The sequence below is a fragment of the Pezoporus wallicus genome, unplaced genomic scaffold, assembly GCF_028554395.1.
Source record: "Pezoporus wallicus isolate ANWC-B61680 ecotype Strahan unplaced genomic scaffold, APGP_CSIRO_Pwel_v1 contig_8188, whole genome shotgun sequence".
Taxonomy (NCBI): domain Eukaryota; kingdom Metazoa; phylum Chordata; class Aves; order Psittaciformes; family Psittacidae; genus Pezoporus; species Pezoporus wallicus.
Window position 1 is genome coordinate 3390159 of NW_026640104.1, and position 22371 is coordinate 3412529.

At 42.1% G+C, this 22371-nt stretch overlaps 1 protein-coding gene and 1 long non-coding RNA gene across 2 annotated transcripts; one reads left to right on the plus strand and one right to left on the minus strand.

The window, feature by feature from the left end:
- The first annotated feature begins 9683 nt into the window (after positions 1-9683).
- Positions 9684-11602, plus strand: PRLHR (prolactin releasing hormone receptor). Its single transcript, XM_057417372.1, has 2 exons — positions 9684-10260; positions 10373-11602. Exon 2 carries the CDS (start codon positions 10556-10558, stop codon positions 11588-11590), a length of 1035 nt encoding a protein of 344 aa, XP_057273355.1. The 5' UTR covers positions 9684-10260; positions 10373-10555; the 3' UTR covers positions 11591-11602.
- On the minus strand, positions 10631-21952 carry LOC130603547 (uncharacterized). The gene is made up of 3 exons (XR_008973210.1): positions 21852-21952; positions 17125-17296; positions 10631-10731 (listed from the first exon to the last, which is right to left on the minus strand). It is a non-coding gene; the product is annotated as an uncharacterized LOC130603547 (long non-coding RNA).
- Between the last annotated feature and the right edge of the window lie 419 nt (positions 21953-22371).

Consider the following 22371-nt stretch of genomic DNA (forward strand, 5'->3'; position numbering starts at 1 on the left):
TATTTTTCAACTAAAATACTCAGTGGGAACACCAACAAAGAAAAAAGAATAGCTTAAATAAATACAGCTACTCAATTCCTTCTGAGCATCTCCATCTACACCTTACTTAATCATTCCCTATCAACATTGTTTTCTGTTCTTTCTTTTGAGGTGCACCACTTATCTCCAAGCTATTCAGAAGAAGGGGATTTGGGTTCATAACTGCAAAAAGACTACTGCAGTATTCAGAGAGACTAATTGTGAGGTCAGAATTCAGTGGTGGTCTTTTTCTCCTTCATTTTCTATTAACCAGAATATTGTATAATGTTTTGCAAAGTAAAAGTGTAACCATGCTTAAAAGCTTTTTTTTTTCCTACTAGAACCAAAAATAGGGACTATCACTGATTTAGGGCAGAGTTTGGCTTTTTTGCAAGTACAGTAGCGTAAGCATCTTCAGAAAAGGCTTTGGAGGAGTGTGTTGTTGCCTAGGGATGTGTATTTTGGTTTTGTCTGCTTGAATTGAGGCTTTACAGTGTTGGAAAAGAAACAGGGGAAGGAGAGAGTGGTTAATAAGAAATTCTTGCCTTGCCTTCCTGTTGGTGATGACACCCTATATAGTAATAGGGAAAGGTGGTTTGCTTAAGTAGGATATCAGCAGATCTAGATTCCCGTGCCAGTTCTACCAGAAATATCTGTTCTGCTCCAGGGTAAAAATTATCCAGCTTCAGCTTCATCCTCCCCGGTGTGGAGATGACAGCGATCTTTGCTTGGTGTCAGAAAGAATTGTTCATTATCGTGCATATAATGCTGTGAGCTTCTTGGCTTGCTACATTTGCCATGATTGTCTTCTATTTGAACAGATCTTATCTGTCACTGCAAGTATCTCTGAACACTTGGAGTATGACTAGAGCAGTAGTGTTAAAATAGGAAATGAGTCCCACATAACATATATCAGTTCATTTCAATGGAGCTTTTAAATTTTATTCTAAGTAGGGTATGGTTCTGGGATAGATATTTATTGTAGACATGGCACGTTCAAATCTTCTAATCAATGGCAGTTCAATCAGTGCAGTCAGTTGAAAACAAGTATTCATAAAATTAGAGCTAAACTGTGACTTTGGCTGCTGCTCATGAACTTGACAAAGCCTATACATAAAAACAACTCTCCCATCACAAATGCAGTCACAGGATGAACAAAACACTTCTTAAAGCAGAATTTTAGGGAAAGCTACTTGGAGAATAAACTCTTTATCTTACAGCAATTAGATATCCATGGGGAATAATAGGACTGACAAACATGAACCAAGAAACTACAGATGGGGCTGGATTCCTTCTTTGTAGGATTCATTAAACAGTGGAAGACTGTCTAAAGGAAGTGCTGAGAGAGATGAGCTGGAAGCAGTAAAGGAAGCCTGATGGTCTTTATGATTTCAAATTTCTTGTATAAGCTAAAAAGATAGGGAAAAACAAACAAAAAGAAGCATTCTAAGGCAAATATGTTAACAGGGCAGGGGGGAAACTGGGCAGTGCTGAAATCTGCAGCAAAATTCACATCAATATTCACAAGAAGAGGATCTCAGGTCAGGAATATTTCCATTTATAACCAATGCTACGTATATTAGAAAACCATGAAAGAATAAACAGCAGAAGTGGTATGTGTGTTTAATCACACCATGATCATCCACCTCTAATTTCTTTTACATTAAGCCTTTTCTGTTCTGTTCCCATTTAGCAACAGATGCCTTTAATGGCTGCTGTGAATGACACTGTGAAGCAGTGAAAAAGTGACCAGCAGGTCAAAGGAGGTGATCCTGCCCCTCTACTCTGCTCTTGTGAGACCTCACTTGGAGTATTGTGTGCAGTTCTGGTGTCCTCAACATAAAAAGGACATGGAACTGTTGGAACAAGTCCAGAGGAGGACCATGAGGATGATTAGAGGACTGGAGCACCTCCCATATGAAGATAGGCTGAGAAAGTTGAGACCTCATAGCAGCCTTCCAGTATCTGAAGGGGGCTTATAAGGATACTGTGGAGGGACTCTTCATTAGGGACTGTAGTGATAGGACAGGGAGTAACGGGTTCAAACTGAAACAGGGGAAGTTTCGATTGGATATAAGGAGGAAGTTCTTTCCTGTAAGGGTGGTGAGGCACTGGAATGGGTTACCCAGGGAAGTTGTGAATGCTCCATCCCTGGCAGTGTTCAAGGCCAGGTTTGACACAGCCTTGGGTGACTTGAGTGTGAGGTGTCCCTGCCTATGGCAGGGGGGTTGGAACTGGATGATCTTAAGTTCCTTTCCAACCCTAATTATTCTATGATTCTATGATTCAAAATTCTACTCTGGAAGAGAAACAGAGACAAAGAAAGAGCATAAACACAGGTATTGAAGCACAGCTAAAATGGCTACAATGCACACGCACAGAGTGTAAGAATAATCCTGATAGGAAATACAGATTTGTACTTTTGGAGAGGCATGTGACCATAAGCCAGCCTGGTTGTAAATATGCTGGAAAAAAACTTTAATTTCTTTTTTTTTTTTTAAAAAGTACCATTTCCTTGGTCTAAATGGAACTGTGCTGAAAACATACAGAAGGCTTCATTAGAAGTTCTAAGTTAGGTGTTTTTCTCCTGATAGAAGCATAGAATAGATTCATAGAATGGTTAGGGTTGGAACGAACATGAAGATCATCAAGTTTCCACCTGCCTGCTATGGGCAGGGACACCTCACACTAAACCATGTCACCCAAGACTCCATCCAATCTGACCCTGAAAACTGTCAGAAATGGAGCATTCACAGCTTCCCTGGGCAACCCATTCCAGTGCCTCACCACCCTCACTGACGATACAGGTCATTAAAATCCAATCTCTCTTCCCATCTCTTTTTCAAACATGAGAGAGTGGAACAATGCATTTCCAAATAGTGTTCTTATCTCTACATAATGTTATTATGCAAACTATCATCAAAGTAGATGACAGTCCTCCAGACAAAACTTTAGTATTAAAAGCTCTCAAAGCTCCAGGGCAGATTGCTGTTAGTGAGATAGTTAATTAAATGGAAGTTGGGTTTTATTATTTTATAAGCAGCTGGAATGATGTTGGTTCTCTGAGGGTCTTTTTTCTTTCTGTTTGATAAATATTAATTGAACTTACTGCTCCATGAAAACAGCAAGTTTGCTATGACAAGTTTACTATGGTGGTCATTACAAAACATCAGGTAGCTGTTGCTCTCTTCTGCCCTGTACCTATCACCACAGTAGCTTTAAGATAATTCAGCAAGCAGGAAATGCTTTTTCCTTCTTTAGCTCTTGGGGAGAGATCCTCATACGTTTTAGGGTTTGGTATAACCACTGGCCTGTTTTTTGTGGCCAAGCACCAAGTGTTTCTGTGGGTAAAGTGCACTCTGTGTGTGTGCTGTGAGGGCTCCCCAGTGCAGGAGGCTTTCCAAAGAGTCCTGCCTTGCCTTTCGGGGTGCTCTGTGCTGAACTGCCCTGTCACACTGTGAGGACAGAAGCCCACCCTAGCGTAGAGCTGTGACCCGACTGCAATGGGGACGAGGGCGGGCGCTGTCCGTGGTGCTGCAGGCGCCGCTCCCGTCACCTTCCGGGTGGAAGGGAGGAAGACCTGTAATGGTGCATCCCTCTTTGGAGGTGTCCAGACCTCAGCAGCATCAAGTGCGGAGGGGTACTGCTTCTCCCCGGTGCTGTAGAGAAGTGTCATGGGCCAGGCAGCATTTTGCCCTGCTGCTGCAAGCACTCAAGTGTCAGCCGTGAGGTTCTATGAGAGCTAAACTGCTTGATGGACCCTGAGGGTATATAGTGACCCAGGCTTCTGGCTATTTACACCTGCAAGCAACATTTCTAACACTAAGTGTCTTCAGGGCTCACAACATTCAATCTGCAGATGTTTCTGGAAGCTTATTCCCACAGTCTCTTCTAGCTTGGGGCATGGATTGGTTTTGCACTCTACATCGCTTCAGGGCTTGTGAGCAGAGAAATGCCAGTTTTTCTGGAGGGGTAGGAATTGTTGCATCTACTGGATATGAAAATCTGCCTTCATATGTTTTCATTTTAATCCTTCCTTGTAAGAGAAACCTTTCAGCTTTTAGATCAAAGACATTCACATATCTTTTCCCAGGTTAGTTACGACTTAGACATATACATAAAAAAAGCACACTTTAGGATGCTGAAGAGGGAAACTTCTTGGACTGGTATTCCTAAAGATTTTTCCCCACTTTTTTTTTTTTCTGGTGTTGCATATCCTGCCTATGGCAGCTCTAAAGAGAGCAGCTGTCTCTTATTGTAACAGCATAACACTTCGCTTCAGCGGTGGTTTTACAGAAGGGTCTGTAATACAAATCTTGAAGTCTACTGATATCTGTCCAGGCAACTGGGAGATAGTCAGACTTGGTTACCAAGTCCCTATTTTTCAGCAAAATTCTGCTTTAACATGCTCAATCAACAAATTCAGCACAAATACCTCTGGAATTACCATAGCACTTAACCTACTTATCCTGTGATTAGAAATTAAACAAAAAAAAAGCCTCAAAACTGTACACCAAAACCTAACATAAAAGAAACCAAATAAGACAGCTTCTTTCTTGGTCATTTATTCCTGTGTGGGTTTGGCTAGTAAAGCAAATCTTGAGGAGGTGGGGGTATGGAGGAATGAAACCTGCTTGTATCAAGTTTCTGAGTAACAATCTTGTGGGAAAACAAGAACAGAGAAAGACGAATCAGTGATTGTACTGACTGCAGTGTCTTGGAGCTGAAATGTTTTCGCCGAGTCCTTCTGCTGACCCTGCCTTTCTCCCTACTTTTCAGATCAGCTGCTCTGAGCAGGTGCCAATATCAGCAACAGTGAAAGTTCATCTGGCAAATATTCAAGTACTGTTCTAGTTGGTTTGCACAGGCATTAGTGTACAAATCTTCCCATTGAAGAACCACAGAGAGCGGTAGAGACATCTTAGGACTTAGTCTCAGCTGAGCCCATGTGTGTAGGTGCACATGTATATGAATTTTAATGCTATCTTTTGATTATTATCAATAGGAATACTATTGAAAATGTGGCAGTGGAATTATTTTGAATAAGAGTGAAGTCCAAAGCCTAAATCTGTGTTGATGAAGGACTGAAAGGAACCTCCTGAAGACCAAGCCTCATTCAAGAAGCCATACCACATGCATGTGATAAATGGATCAAGCTTTCTGTTAAAGCAAGTGTTTTATCCACCGTAATACAGTGATTGTTCCAAAAGCCACTACTTCCAAGGGGCAAGTTTTTGCTCTCCCATTTCACTTAGAAGTATTTTACTTTCATTCTGAATTTGCTCATGGTGAATTTGTTCTTTCCTTAGTATTGTTCCATAGCTTAAATCGGTCTTTACCTGGAGTTTACCATCCTCCCCATTGTTTTTAAAGAATACAGTGCAATTCTGCTCTGGTGAATAGACACTTAGAGCAAGAAAATAGTCCAGAGATTGTAGCAAGGTAGAGGCAAATTCACCCTGGAATCTGTCACAAAGTATTAGATTTTCTTTTCCCTGTACTTTCAAATGCACTGCCTGCTCCTTTGTATAGATATGCAACAGAATTTACTCCATCCTAGGCCATACTGAAAATGCTCATTAACAGGTGACCTTGATCTTGTCTTTTATGAAAAGTTTTTCCCCTATAATGGTATCAAAGTTCCTCCTATTCTCCTTCAGATTTTCAGAGTTTCTCTGTGTAATTGTGCAGTCACCCTCTATATCATCTCTGGTTCCAAAGTTGGTGGTTCTATGAAATTCAGTTGGTATGGTCCTGCTTTTTATGCTAATATAATACAATGAAAAGAGCTACCAAGGCTGTTCAATCCCAAGCAAGGTTCTTGAGGAGCATGAATAGTTGGAGTCTCCTGGTCCGATTCCTTCATAAATGTTGCTATTCTTTGCCTACACCATAGTTCTTAGGATGTTTGCTCTGGTATAGATGATAGTTTCTCATATTTCTCAACATCACATGTGTTACCCAAACCCAAACTGACAAGAACTACTACACATTCTATGTTAAGAAAAATCAGTTTAATAACACATAGATGGAAGGTTAATTTTATAAAAGCTTCCTTTGGTATCCTATTCTCTCCCTCTCTCCTTCTTTCCATCCTCTGTCCTTAAATCTGGTCTAAAACCTACTGTAAAACTGCTGTTAGACTAAAGGACCAGCACTTTTTCATCACATCCCATCCCTTCCTGTTCTTAAGGACAGGTGGCCCATTTGCTTTCCTTCAAGAGTCACAAGAGTTGTGTTGCTATGCCATAACAAGAGGAAAAGCCCTTACTGCTCACCCAGCAGTTCCATGCGCCAGTTCTTGCAGAATTTGGCAGTGGAGATTAGCTAGCTCCTAACAGTATAAGCTTATTCATTTTTACATTTGGCTTTTACCTTGTGGTAATTGTAACCCAGCACCTTCATTCCCAGGAAACCACTTGCAGTTTTCCTTGGCTTTTTACATTTATCTTTAGTTTAGCTCAAGATCTTTGTCATCTAAGGAACCAGCTCGCTCTTCTCATCTCACTTTTGCTCAGCAGACTAACAGTTTTGCTCACGCAGGGAAGAGCTAAACCCCTGTTCTACATTTAACCTGCAACCTGAACGATACTTTGACTTAAGTTCAAACATCCTCTTCATTCAAGTTGTTGAACTGCTCTTCAGCTTATATGAATCAGCTGAATCTTTAGTTTATCAGAATTTGGTACTTTGAATTTGAGAAAAGCAGCAACCACAACCCCAAACTCTCAGACAAACAAACAAAACCCTTAGCTGTAAACATGTTTTTTAGAGTTTGGAGACTGTGATGTTTCAGTCCACAGCAGTGGCAGAGAGGTTGCATTTATATGACTGAATGAGAGAAGGAGAGACAGGTTGCTCTGCCTTAGAATTGTGATACACAGCCTTGTTCCCTGACTGGTCAAAAGAAGAATTTGCTAAAGGAACCCCCAGCTCTACTTCATTCAAAACAGGCAAAGCATTTATTTTTATTGTAGGCTCTGCAAGAACTACCTCACGTGCTCTGCTCTGAACTTTCCTGGAGGAATGTGAAAGACACTTCGAAGTTGTGTGATGCCAAAGAAGTTGTGTTTTACAGCAGGTGCATATCAAATAAACAAGAACAGAGAAAACTAACATCCGAGACTGTGAGACTTCAATGACAGAAGAAAATATTTGGTCTGCAAAGACTAAATACTAGAAGGGAGGGCCCACTAGCTTAAGAAGGACTGTTGTGCTTTGCAAGTGTAGCTGCTAGGATCAGATCTCATTCCTGGATCATGCTGGTTTAGTTAGGAACTACAGGGATGATTAGACGTGCATGTAAGGAAGGGTGTTAGTGCTTTAGGAGGTTTACCACTACCTGAAAGTCACATAGCAGCTTGCAGTGTTTGTGCTCACAGTGTCTGTACAGAGTTGGACAGATTAGCACAAGAGATCATGAAAGCTCAACTGTGAAATGTTTCTGTGAAGAAGTGTTGGTCTGGCTCTAACTATAACATTCTCCATTGAGTCAAGGATCACCAGGGTTTCAATTAGACACTAATCAGCATTCTTATTTGTGACACCCTTAAACACTGGAATGTCAAAACAGTTCTAATATGACAGTAAGGAAATTTCTGTGACCTTTTCTCTTTTAATGAAAAAATTCTGTGTGTGAAATACACTCGGTTCAGGAAGGACTTTGTCACTCAGCCTAGGAAATTCTAAACAAGATTACTATTCACAGTTTTAGAAGGCGGAAAGAGGGTTTCTTTGGGGTAAAATGCTGAAAGACTCTTTCTATTCAAGCCCTTATTACATATTATCTTTCCAGGTCTCTGCAGTAGAGTACAGTTGAACTGAGGAAGTTTTCCGCCTGAAGCCAAAACAAACAGAAAACCACTGACAGAAATAGGGTGAGAGCCTTCAAACAGAAGGGTACTGGTTACTGGTTTCAGAGGTGAAGAAAATACAGCTGAAAGTAAGAGAAAATGCAGGAAGATCACTCAGTACTGCTTGAAATAAAAGAATCTTTAAGGTTACTTACAGTTTTTGTGAACCGAGCATTAAGGTGACCTTGAAGGCTACTTTAGATGATATTTTGTTTTATTTTTATTCTCACATAGTGAAGGATAAACCTTTTTCTCATAGAAATATAATGACAATATTTATTGGATCTACTCTGCAGCTCTTGGGAATGAACCAGAAAAATCACTCAGTTAAAATGTGATTTTCAACTATTATCTGTGCTCTGCCATTACCATGAGGCTTCTTCCAGTGAGATGTGGGCAATATGAAGTCCATTTACATATGCACCCCTTTAATTTTTTGATGCTTTTTGGCTTACGGTAGAGACCACATCCAAAGCCTACTGAAATCTGACTTCAGTAGGATTCAAATCAGATTTAAATAAAGACTATATTTTTCTCCCATATTAAGTTAAACAATTGCATTTGTGGGTTCTAGGAATTACTTTTGTAGCATGCTGCTTAACACCAAATAGTATGGGTGCCCTGGGTGTTGAAAGCAGTAGGAATCCCCCTTTTCCTTGTCTCTTTGCAACCTCTACCTTCAGGTCCCTCTCCTATTCTGGATTTGGGCACGTAGAGATAAGTAGGTACTATATTCCTCTGGGTCCCATCCAGCTTAGACAGATGAGATTGGATTTTGACGTGGAATATAACATCCCATTTTTTGTATAGGTCATAGCTAGGTTACTGCATCCATGAAGTGGAGGAAGGCAATCTGAGGAACTGTTGTTCTCCCCTCAGGCTGGAATTATAGCTGTATTCCAGCCTGTACCATAGTCTAACCATATATGCAATGACACGGAGTCAGCCCTGAGGATGTTTGAAATGCTGATCCATCATGAGCCATTGTAGGAGAATGGCTCTGATCTGAACATGGGCTACACAAGATTAGCTTCTGATTTTGGATTAGGGAAAGGGTTACAACGCAAATTAAATATATTTAAACTTGTGATTTATGTCAAATTACATGAAAACAGAAGAAGGATATGGTTCTGCTGATAGCTTCATGGAAAATAGTGGGTTACTATTCCCTTAGAGTAGCCTAAAAGATTTGGACATGAACTGTCCATTGAAATTGTGTCTAAATCCCCTGAGTGCTTTGCAAACCCCAGCAATGTTCTCTGACCTGAAGTATCCAGAAGTGGTTAAGCTGTTCCATGTATTTTTTAGTTTCCCTAACTGATGTAACTGGATGCAGTGCAGCTTCATTATTTTTCACCAGCTGAGGTGATAGTTTCAGAATTGGTTGGAATGGAAGAGAATTAAGGGAGAATTAGAGAAATAGGCAAGAGCTGGATGGGGACGTCTGCTTACATTCTGTAAGTACTTATCCTGATTTTTCCTTTCTACTGTTTGACCGAACAGAACAAGGACAGTGTGTTCTATGTACTGGTTATCACTTGTTGTCTGGTACAGAAAAGGTTAACAAACCTACTGCAGGAATGAAGAAACACCCCAAATATTTGTGGGCAGCTGCAATATTAGACACAGGTTGCTGTAGTTCACTGCAGGTAAACCCGTACAGCTAAGCTATTTGGGTGCTACTATTTCCTTTGAGATTATTTCATGTGTTTACTTTTAAAGCTGTGTAAACCCCACTGAAAACGGTCACAATGAGTGAGCAAACATTGAACCACCATTAGAAAATAAATTGAAATAAAATAAGATCCTTTGTGCTTTATGCTAAATGCACATTTCGAATCCGAACTTCATTCACAGGTATGTAGCTGAGTCCCTCTAGCGGCACAAACATTTATTTGGCTTCATATGTTATTAAAATTCTGTTTTACAGTCCATTATAGCAACAAATTCACAGGTAGGCTTTTCTGGGCACTCTGAGAGCTGTGGCAAAGTAAATCTTGGATTAGATGCTGTGCAAGCTCGTCTTAATGAATGTAAATTGATTTTTAAGTTGTGAGGGGCAATTATAGGTGCACTGGAAGAAGGGAATATTTGAAAGGATATTCTAGAACTAATTACTAGTGAGAAACACGCAAAGAGCAACGTAATACCCAGGGCAGCCAATAGGGATAAAAGCTTATACACAAAACTGTCATGACCTAGAAGTGAAGACTGTTTAAAAACACTGATCTCCACTTAGCTTGTAAATGCGCATCACCCTCTTTCTCACTCACATATATTCTCTCTCTCCCTGACACACACACACGCTTCTGGATTTGCAGAAGATAGACGTCTAGGGCACATTCTTGGCATCCACAGGAGAATCATATGGGATTAAAAAACCACAGCAGTAAGTACTGACTGAATTACATGTTTATTAAGTGGCATGCTGTCAAAACCCAGATTTAATAGTAAATACAGGAGGACTTTAGTGGAAATGGGTTGTATTTGATTTTCCTTAGGAACTGCTGAAAGCTGCCTCTTGAGGATTACAACTTCGCCTTTTCTTTTTACGGATGCTTGTTTACTATCCATGTGGTAACCTCTGGACAGCCAGTAATCCATTCGTTATCCACAGTGATTGAGTGCAGGAGTAGTGCACTAACTACTTCACTCGGCTGACGGCAGAAGACAAAAGGAGGGAAATGATGAATTCGGACAATTTAACCTCCCAAAGCTTCCTCTCTGCGATTCACAGCAACACCAGCAATTTATTCTCAGGGCTCCAGTTTGTTCAGTCCTTCAAGCCACTCATCATCCCCTGCTACTCGCTAGTGGTTTTTATTGGTGTCATTGGGAACTACCTTCTCATTTATGTTATCTGCAAGACAAAAAAGATGCACAATGTCACCAACTTTCTGGTAGGCAACCTGGCTTTCTCAGACATGCTCATGTGTGCCACCTGCGTGCCCCTGACGCTCGCCTATGCCTTTGAGCCCAGAGGATGGGTGTATGGGCGTTTCATGTGCTACTTTGTTTTCCTGATGCAACCCGTCACTGTGTTTGTGTCTGTCTTTACCTTGACTGTCATAGCTGTGGATAGGTATTATGCCATGGTGTACCCATTCCGCAGGAGGCTCACAATCCCTATTTGTGCTTATATCCTGGCTGCTATTTGGTTGCTGAGCTGTACCTTGGCTGCCCCAGCCTTGGTCCACACTTATCACGCAGAGTTCCCAGAACTGGACTTCTCTATCTGTGAGGAGTTTTGGTTCCACATGAAAAGAGATCGTTTAGCTTACGCCTACAGCACTCTCATCATCACCTATGTACTGCCTTTGGCTGTCATCTCCCTGTCCTACCTGAGAATCTCTGTCAAGCTCAAGAACCGTGTAGTCCCTGGCAATGTCACCCAGGGCCAAGCTGAATGGGATAGAGCAAGGAGGAGAAAGACTTTTCGCTTACTAGTCTTAGTGGTGGCAGCCTTTGGAGTCTGTTGGCTGCCTCTGCACATCTTCAACATGATAAAGGACATCGACATCAGCTTGATTGACAAGCAATATTTCAACTTCATCCAGCTGCTGTGCCACTGGTTTGCAATGATGTCTGCTTGTACCAATGCCTTCCTCTATGCCTGGCTCCATGACAGCTTTAGGGGGGAGCTGAAGAAAATGTTTGCCTGGAAGAAGAAGAAGATTGGACCCACAACAAACTGCATTATGGCCAGTGTGGTGCTGTAAAAGAGAGCTGGTGGGAGTGCATTCCAACACTGTAAGTCTTTTCCATTTCTAATTAGTCCTCATTCCTCACATTTGTCCTCAGGGCTCAATAAGAACAACACAAGTCCCACGTGTAGCTTCCCCAGTACCTCCATTCCTACTGGAGGAGAGGCAGATGTTACGTCCCAAAAATGCCTTAACTTTGACTGGAGTTAGAGGCCAAGGAGATATTAAGCACTATAAGATACTCTTACTTAAGCTACAGGGATCCTTCCTGTAAAATATCCCCTTCAAAATTAAATAGCGGATATTTAGGTTAGATATAAGGGAGAAATTCTTCACTGTGAGGATGGTGAGGCACTGGAATGGGTTGCCCAAGGAAGCTGTGGATGCTCCATCCCTGGCAGTGTTCAAGGCCAGGTTGGACAGAGCCTTGGGTGATAATGGTTTAGTGGAAGAGCCCAGACCCAGGTTGGTAGGAGTTGCTCTGAGCCTCGCTCTGCCAGCTGAGTTGTGCTGGCAGCACCAGTGTGCAGTGCTCTCCCCACTGCTGAGGGTGTGCAGGATGACAGCACAAGCTCATTTGCACAGCCTCCGAGTGCCTCTGTGCAAGACAACTGGCTCATTTACATTCCTGTGGCCCTTGCTGGGATGTGCTGTGACCACTCTGCATGATCTCGTCCCTCAATGCTATTTCCTCCTTGCTGCTGGCTGAGTGGATGGGGTAGCAGCTTTTGCAGCAGGGCTGCTTGCCTGCCCATTATGGCCAACGGCATTGGGCAGGAATCTGTGCATTATGCTTTTTGAACCCAGCATCATCATGCAATCCCAAACCTCCTGTGTCGCATGAACCTGCAGCAGAGCATGTAGCAAGGTGAGATGCAGTATTATGACAGGGGAAATAAACCCAGAGTGATGTTATTTCTGTGAGGTGTGACTATGCAACAGCTGGTTTGGTGGTTTTGCTGATGCTGTCATCAAGGATGGACCTAGTGGAAACATAATGTGTGATGGAAAATCAGCCAGATAAGGGGACATTAAGACATTTAACCACTGACATTGAAGTGTGGTTTTGCCATTGCCTTGTGCAACCCTAATTTGCTGTCCCTACTGCAAGTCAGCTTCATTCCCAGCCAGAGGAGTGGATGCCACTGTAGCCTTGTCAGCGCTGAGATGCCAAGCTGGACAGAGCCTTGGGTGACATGGTTTAGTGTGAGGTGTCCCTGCCCATTGGCAGGGGGGTTGGAACTGCATGATCTTAAGGTCCTTTCCAACCCTAACTATTCTATGATTCTGTGCTTTCCACTCCTTCCTTAGGGGGCTGATTTTGATGTGTGGCAATGCTGCCATCAACTTTGATCTACAGAGACAGACAGAGACTTTGATACTGTCTTCAGGAGCCCTTCTGAAAGTGTCTGTTTAGAGATAGGACAGGCTGTTGACATTGAGCCGTGTACCAGCATTATGTGATTAGTCAAAGAAAGACCAGTCAACTGGAGCGGAGTGGGAAGTGCTCTCTTTTGAAGGAATCTTTTGGGAAGAAACAATTTCCTTTGACATTCGGCTTTCAGTCAGATGAGGGAGTTAAAAGCTATAATCAACCTAATGGTTTCTAGTTTCTTCCTTTCAAAACTGAAAATATGAGATAAAAATAAGTATATGGGACAAAGTTCTGAAACAGAAAGCAGACATTATTGCTGAAGAGGTTTTTTCCAGCCTGTTTGGCCAGAATCTGGGATGGCATGAGGAACTGAGCTGAGATCAGCACAGGAAGCAGCACAACCCAAGGGCAGTTTTGGCCGTGATCTGCAAGGGCGTCTCTGACCACAACTGTACATAGCCAAACTTATGTACTGTGAGGCAATGTGAACAGAAAAGAGGGGAGAGGAAAGAGAGGATGGTTTCTCCTGCTGTGAAATGGTGATATCAGTTTGCTGATCAGCATTCAGTAAGCTTAATTGGGTTAAAAAATACACAGATTGCATATGAACACACTGGGAAAAGTGTTGGGAAAACATCTGAAATCCCTTTCCACAAAATTCCTTGGGATTTCAAGCTGTTCTGCTGCTAGTAATGAGGAACTAGATATTGGAAACTGATTACAGAGACACTGAGTCAAGGAGGTCCTTTCAAAGTGGGCATTACTTACGTTCACTCTGTGATTAAGTGTATTTATCTGCATTGCTTACTTTGATTTAAAGATTTGAATGACCTATTAAGGCATGTTTCGCTTTTGCTGAATTTTAGGAAATTGTTTTTCCTTCAAGCTCAATATAGGAAGTTACTGCAATAAATGGTGATTTTGGAAAAAAAAACCCCTTTCAAACAAACCTAGCAAATTTTATGAGCTTTTCAGGACTCTTTTGAAGGCAGCAGAGTAGAACACCAAAAAAGCACTGAAACAACACTGCAAAAAGCAGCTTTAAATAATAAACTCCCGATATTCAGCAATTTTTCTTCTATGGAATTATGTTACTTTAAGCTGTTGTTTTGTCAGTTTGTAAAGGTTAATTACCATTGAGGTGACCCATAATGTTTACAACCTCACGCACCAAATACAGACAGCACTGTAATACAGAGTGATGCAAAGCCCAGCAGAACAACTGGGAAGACTCCTGTTACCACAGCAGGCCTGGGATCATTTCCTTCTTACACATCATGTTTTTACCCACATTTGCCAGCACTGCAGTTTGTCTTATTAATGTTCTCTTGAATGTTAGTGACTGCAGATGGCTGCTGCAGAGAGCTGCACAAAGCAAACAAGGGGGATTTAACTCTATTTCTTTCCTTTTCTCCTTGAGATGGAAATGAAGGGCTGTTCAGTTCATATATTGTTCCCACAGTGATGGACGCACTGGGAACATCCTGCTACCAGCAGCTCCTTGCTACCAGCAGTGCTGCCATCTCAAGCAGGTCCTCAGATTGCCCAGCACAGCAGGCACCCTCGTTTAAGTGCTAGTTTAAGCTGTACATGTCTTGAATCTGACAGGACTTGTATTTGCAGCAGAAAGCTCAAATCCTGCCCCTAGTTCTCAGAACTAGGTTTGGGAGATGCACACCGAAATGACCTGCATTCCCCAGCTGGGGGCTCCTGAAGCTCCTTCCCTCTCCTCAGCAGCCCTCCTGGCCCACCCCAGTGATCCTGCAAGGCCATTTTTCCAGGCTTTCCCTGCATGGTGCACACAAGTGATCCAGCCCTAAGCAGAGGGAGTGGGGAGCCCACAGGCTGGCAGGGACTGAGACACATTTGCTCAGCTCCACCTCCAAATCGAGCCCCAAGAATCTCTGCTCAGTGTAATTACTGTTTCCTCTGATAGCCAGAGTAATAAACAATGATAAGATTTAGAGGCACATTGATGCGCTTCTTTCATCCAGTTATGCAAATAATTATGTTAAAAGCCATCATGTGAAATGTGGTTGCTCATCTCCAGCCCCCTCTGGGGAGCCGCTGTGGTTCTCCGGGGGGAATAGGGCTCATCACTACAGTATTTTTGGTGGGGTGGTTTTTAATTACAATGTCAGAAATCATTGCAGGCTTTGACTTTATAAAGCAGCCTGGTTCAAAACTTGGTGGACCTGTTAACTTTCCCTGCAAGGGTTTTAGCTGTTTCTTGCTTACATTAGTATCCAAGCACTCACTCCCAAGGGAGCTGCTCTGCAGGGATGGAGCAAGATGTGTCTGAGCTGCAGAATGCCATCTGCTCCTTGTCCAGTGGGATTTCATTCCAGTTGTTTATATTTACCAAGAGACTTTTAGCAGGTAGAGACTCAGGCATTATGCATTTTACAGCAGCAAATACAAGCTGTTTCTGATGGCTCCTCAGACTGTTCCTAAAAGACAGCCTGTGGCAAACACTCCTGGATGTACTGTGGAGTTTGTACACATGCTCTGTGGTGGTGTTTTTAGGCAGCTACTAAATGCATTAGCCAGTTAGCGGGTGATCAGAGCATGGTGAGTCTTGGTTTTGGAAACGAAGACCTGCTTAGGACCACACTTATCTGTTGTAAAAGTCATCTAGGAGATTTCACTGGGGCCAAGCTTCTACAGCTCAGAAGCCTCTGAATATCTTAAATGTGGAGATTAATAGAGAAGGAGCTGATGTGGAGAGACGGAGGAGAATGAGATGACTTCACTTAAAGTGAAGAGCGCAGATTTAGACTGCAGGAATCAAGGCATGCTATTCTGCATAGCTCTTGGAAGGACTCATAGAGCCTCTTTCTAGCAAACACTGTATGTCCAATATTTATAGATGCAGAAATGCTTGCTCAAACATAAGCTACTCCCTATGGTTAAACAGGGGATTGATAGTAAAAGATAATTTACTCAGGAAATACAGAAAGTAAATCAGTATTGGATCAGGAATTAAAACCCAAATTAGGTAGTGAGCAAAGGTCACTAAATTTGAAATCAGGCAGCCAAAGAAAAACAATAGATAACCAAACCTCAACTGGGGTCAGGTAGAGTTGGTTTCTCCCCCACCTTGAAAATGACAGAGCAGGCACTAAAGACTAACTTGTTTGTGCAGTGCATTGCTTTAAATAATTTTTCCTTACCCTGGGATGAAGAACACTGAGAGAGCTGTATTTGTATCATTTTGGAAGAATGTCAGTTTATCTCTGGTGGGCAAAAGCAGATCTTGCCATAAGGCCATTACTCACAGGAGCTCAACGAGTGCTTCCCAGCTGATAGATAGACTGGGAAAAGCAGGTATTTTTCCTACCAGATGAACAACAGATGCTCTGTGCAGTTTTAATTGAGCGAATCTTGCTTATTGAGGTGCCAACGGTGAGTTATAATTAGATGTCTCAGATTATGCAGCGTACAGATAAAAGCTGAAAATGGTGCACCTGCAGCTGGGAAAAAACCCAGCCCAACAAATTGGACAGAACTGTACAATGCATCCGTCAACCTGCCCACCGGATAAGAAGACGGCAGAGATAGATAGAAACAAAGTGCTGCTGGTAAAGAAACTGCTGTCTTTGCCACTTCTGCATGAAGAAATAGAATAAAGACTTTTACCTCCAGCCCTTTCCTCTCACTGCCCACATCTTTTCTGTTTTCTCAGGGAAAACAGTTGCATTCCTCCTCCTTCCCATGGAGAAAAGGTTGCTCAAGGGTCTAAGCAAACATTTCTGCCTCATAGGAAGTTTACACAAATCAGGGAGGCTTTCTAAACTGGAAATCACCCTTTTCTCCCTTCAACTTCTTTCTACAGGCAGAAATATGCAATTGTGCCTGACACAGTCTCTGCACCTAACCGTTTGCTGTGCAAAGCTGCTGCAAGTGGGAGCAAACCTGGCCTGTCTGCCACTTGGAGCACTGGCGTTTGTGACTGCATGAAGTAAATATCCCTTCCCATACTCAGGGACCCCATTTTGGCTCAAAACCATCGCTAACTCTGGTTCTTTGTACCGGATTTCCCTCCACATCAAGAGTTTGCTCTACTGAAAGTCCCAGAGAGTCACTGCAGATGCATCAGAGGTACCCTGGCCATATTGATGGGACCTTTCCTTCCGATTCCTGTTTCAAGAGCAGGTTTTAGGTACATTCTTACCCTGTACTGATACAATCAGATGGAGCTGGCTTTCCCCAGGCTGATTTCAATCAAATTTTGTGTATGTTTCTGTGCTTCCTACTCTCCCATCCCTCCCCCAGACTTTTGGAACCATTGATTAAGTAGTCAGTAGAAGCAGCAGCCTCAAGGATGTTGATCTCTTAGCAGCTATCTGAAATCAGGAAGAACACTAGCAGGTTTTTTTGGTGCTCCCCAAGGAAGGAAAAGACATACAAAGTGCTCTCTCCTTTAGGGACCCACCCAGAATTACACAGGGGATGGTGTAAATGGTTCAGAACTGGTTACAAGATGGCCAGGCTGCCTCCCTGCAGGGCAAAAAGTGATGGCTTAGAGGCACAAAACTCAAATATATCTCTTTGGGAGTTAGGTCCCTTTGGGAGCTAAAAGTCTACTCTCTTCGCCAAGAAGCTGATAGGACTGACTTTCTTGCCTGTTGTTGCTTATTTCCCTTTTCTACAGCCTGCTTCATCAAACTAAGTTAATCAAGCTAGTAATTGATACAAATAATAAAATACACACTCAGGAGCTCCCTGCTTTGTGTCTCCAGCCTGTTGGAAATCAATTTGGGATCATTGCTATCTATTTGCAGTTGACTGGTCTCTCTGTTCTTTGTATCTTGTTTATGTTAATTGTCACCATTATGTTGTAATTTCCTTGTGGTTTGGCTTTTTTTTCCTCTGCAGAGAACACAGAAAAGGAGATGATGGCTTTAATTCCTACATCTACATTTCCTACATTTCCATTAGGCGCTGGAGATGTTTCATCAGCAGCTAGCAGGTCTGCAACGAGAAGCTTGCTGCTTTCCAGTGTAGCAATGAGATGTGCTTCTCCTGCTGAGCACAGTTCTGGGTTTCCAGAAACGTGTTGGAAAGGCCATATAAAGTTCACAGCAGCAGGAGGGGCTTTAGTGCTGTGGTCTGTGAGATCCTGGTGATGCGTGTGGTGCCGAGGATCACTTTTATGCAGCTCAAAATCACCCCAGCAACATCACCAACAAAGTGATGTGCTCAGCTGGAGGCAGCTGGTGATCCTGTGAGGCCTGACAGCACAAGATATCACCCTGTCTACAGTTTCCCAGCCATGGGGACCTGTGTTCAGTTACCCCATCACGCCTATGACAAGACAGGCCAATTCTCTAGTGAAAACATGACAGCCAAATGACATGGTAGCTGTGATGGACTGACATAGATTGCCACCAGTCACAGCTGCATTTGGGACTGGGATGGTGAAGCAATAGATTGTATTGTAAAACAAACCTGTCTGGGACTCGTGGAATCAGGGCAAGAAAGAAAACCAGAAGTAAGCAGAAGACTTGGACTTCAACCAAACAATAACCATCCAAAGGCGAAATGTATAACCCAGAGGCTGTGTTTCTGTACAAACGTGGGAGTTACTGAAGCCTTCTTGTGAGTGTGGTCCCTCACTTGCAGTGTGCCAGTTCAGTGTATTGGCTTTATCGCATCTTTTCTCCCATCTCTCGTTGAGGGATGCCCATCTCATGCAGTGAGTTTGAACAGGGGCAATCCAGGAGTATATATGGCTGTTAGTGTGAGGTCCATGTGTGCAGGGCCAGTAGTGTATGGTCCAGAGGCAGATAAGTTGAGGGCTTTTTGATAGGGTTTTTTAATAAAAATAATTGAAAGGTTGGGAATGGGGTCCTGAGGCACGTGTTCAACCAACCCATCCCTCAGCAGCTCTGAGGATGCAACTCTGGGGGCAGCAAGATAAAAGTAATCCAAATTACATGTACAAGAGTTAGGTAGGAGCTACATCACTGATTAGAAATCGCTTTCTGAGTCACTGTGTACAAAGTATGTTGAATCATTAAGACAACCAAAGCTTCAACACCCAGCTTTGGAATGATTTCTCCCTCAATTATTGGATCCTTTTAAAAATTCAACATCTTTTGTTAACATGTAGAACTTAAAAATGTTAAAAATAAATTTGAAACCATCTGAAGCACCAGACATAGCATATGGCAGTCCTGTTTGATCTTAACAAGTCAATAATATTATCATTGTGACTCACTTCTTCATTAAAACACGTATTCTTGTCTGTTGTATAAATCAAGGTTTATTTGTAAAAGCCTTTGTACCACCCATGCAATATACAGTTGTCACAGCTAATTGTAAATTGTTTTGATAGTACTTTTGCTTGGACTGAGGGCAGACAAAATGCAGGGAGTTCAGACAACATCACCAAGAAAGTGCAGGGAAGCAGCTGGAGGCCTATGTTTTACTGTAGTGACAAAAAGATGGATTTCTTTATTTTTAATGCATTGCCAAAAGCACTGTTCCAAACACTTCTCGCCCCCAAAAGTTGTATAGAGGGTCTGACAAGATCTGCATGCTTTCATAGTTCATAACATTCTCCTTTTAATGCTAAATGAGGAAATACGTTTCCCCATGAAACAGTTTAAAACAGCACTACCCACCTGCAAAAGCTGCTGACTAGGGAGAGGGCGAGGGCATAAAACACAGGCCAAACTTCAGGGGTGGGGAATAAAAGCCAGACTGCTTTTATTAGCCCTGAAGTCATTAAATTATTGGCTAAAGGCAACTGTGCATTGAGAAGTTGTCTTTCAATCATTTACTGAGGAGATTTGCTTCCTCCCCTCAAGTATTTTAAGAATAGGTGCCAGGTCACGTTGAGCTTCTCATCAACCAACACTCCAAGTCCTTCTCCTCAGGACTGCTCTCAATACAGTCTCCTCCCAGCCTGTATTTGTGCTTGGGATTGCCCTGACCCAGGGATAGGACCTTGCACTTGGCCTTGTTGATCTTCATGAGGCTTGCATTGTCCCACCTCTCTAGGTCCCTCTGGATGGCATTCCTTCTCCCCAGTGTATCAACGGAACCACACAGCCTGGGGTCATCAGCAAACCTGGTGAAGTGGTGAAGTGGCAAAGTAACTAGCAGCCCTAGGCTACGTCTCTCTTCTATACATGTGAATCTTTTGATGGAGCAAAAAAAAACCCCCAAAACGTTTTAAAGGAATGCGTTAACAATAAAAAAGTGGTTCTTAAAATGCCTTTATTCCTGGTGATCATTTTTAGGATGGGTAGAAATTGTTGTAGTGTTTGCACAGCACTGAAGAAGGTGTATGCAAGTGAAATATTTGCTAGCTTTCTAAACTATTATGGGTTTCTAAACTATTATGAGTGATCAGAAAAATCACAGATTTGAGGGCAAGAGGAAAATGCACAGGATTTTTAGTGCTAAAAGGAATTAGCTGGACAAGCTGAATCTGCAATGCGGTGTTCGACAAACAGCCTAATTTACAGTGCTAGCTATGCTGAAAATAGTGATAATTAACCAAGCACTCTTATTTCCAGGTCTAACATGAGGTATTTGAAAACAGGGTGGAAGGTGGCTTGGCGAAGGCCAGACTGATACAAAAATAGTCTTAAAATGGTTGGTGGAAGTGAATAAAAACTAAATGGAGAGTGTCAGAACAGCTTTCTAAATCTGAAGCTATTCATATTCAAATACTGAGACTTGAGGAGATGGATAGAGGTAACACAGAGCTACATTAAGTTTTGCAATTCACCTATTTAAAAGTAGTTGCAAAACCAGCAAGCTCTACAGATTGCTCTAAAATGGAGATATTTGACACATGGATCTGCAGTTTGATCTCACTTTTTATTGCAGAAAGTCTAAGCTCTTTGAGTCACCGTTTTGAGCAGTGACAACTGTGTCCCTATTGTCTCTTCTTAGATGGAGTCAAGAGATTTAACCAAGGTACTATGATTTTCTGCTGTAGATAACAGTTCCAAAATGAGCTGAGTTGTCTCTCCACGTGATTTTAATTTGACATTCAAGTATTACGAGAGGATAGAAAGCAATGAATCATATAATCATATTTTATATATATAAAGTGCTAATTAACCATTTGAGAATCAAAGAGAGAACAATAGTTTCATTTAGTTCAGAATAAGCAGCAGTGTTGATAAGCTGTCATCGAAAGCTGTGTCACATCTGAAAGGCAGAGAGAAGTCTAAAAGGGACCTATAATGACTCTGACTCAGAGCACTTACGCACTGTAATGTGCCTGGTTTTAAATCTGTCTTTCTTCACCTGAAGTACATTTGGACAAGCTTTCTGAACAGAAGAGGAGTAATACAAGTTACACTTCAATGATTACATGGAGCACCACCAGCTACAGTCACACTTTGGACTGTTCCCTGGTACCTGACAAGCTTAGTCCCACCTCCATCCATACCAGCAATAGTCCTGATTTAGACCAGCAGAATGGGAATTTTACAAGGGATCTCTACCTTTCCTTTCTCCTGCTCTATATTAATAGAAAGAAAACAGAATATAAGTGATCTTCCAACCTGTTAGTGTCCTGCTCTATCATCTTCCTGGGTTGCTTTTTTTAGTTTATTTTATATTTTTCTACAGAAAATCAGAAGCCCTCAGGGTGCAGGAATACCCAAATGCATGCACATTGCTCAGTTCCTAATCAATGGAGGAGTCCAAGATCTTTCCTCCTAACAGCTATGGCAGATACAAGTTTGGAGTCCATGAGACACAAACCATGAAGCAGAGCATATCTAATTACTATCTTAATCCAGAGCTGAAACAAAACTCTAAATCAGAGTTAATCAGTATATCAAGTACCATCTTTTCACGGGAAACTAATGTTAGCTTCCTTTCAATATTCAGCATTAATACATTTAATAAAATAGCTAGATCCTTACTCACCAAAGTATCTTCATAAGTTATTCTTTGTTTCCCTGGAACCTACTAGTCAGCTGTTTTCACCCTAATCCTTTTTACATCAAAGAAACAAATCCTGTTCTCCTTACACCCCAGCACACCTTACATCCTGTCTCCTAAGAGGACTCATCCTCTTGATGAAGGTGGCGCCCTCCCACTACCACCAGCTGGCCCTCCAGCACCTGCCCAGCAGGGACAGCCTTTAAATAGGGCACCCAGAGACCCCATGTAAAACACTGGCAGTATTGCTGCAGGCTGACTTGGGTGGGAGTGTTGCACAGGTAGCTCACTAAGCAACAAGTTTCACAAGGTTCTGTTATTAGTAGATGCTATCACATGAAGTCAGGTAGAACCCACATATGCATGAGAGTGATTAAACTGATACTAATTGAATAGACTATTAAAACAGAAAAAAAAAACCAACAAACCCTCCTAATCTGTTAAGGAAATAAATACTGAAGAGAATGAATGAAAATTTATTATAAAGATCTGGGGGGGCATGAAG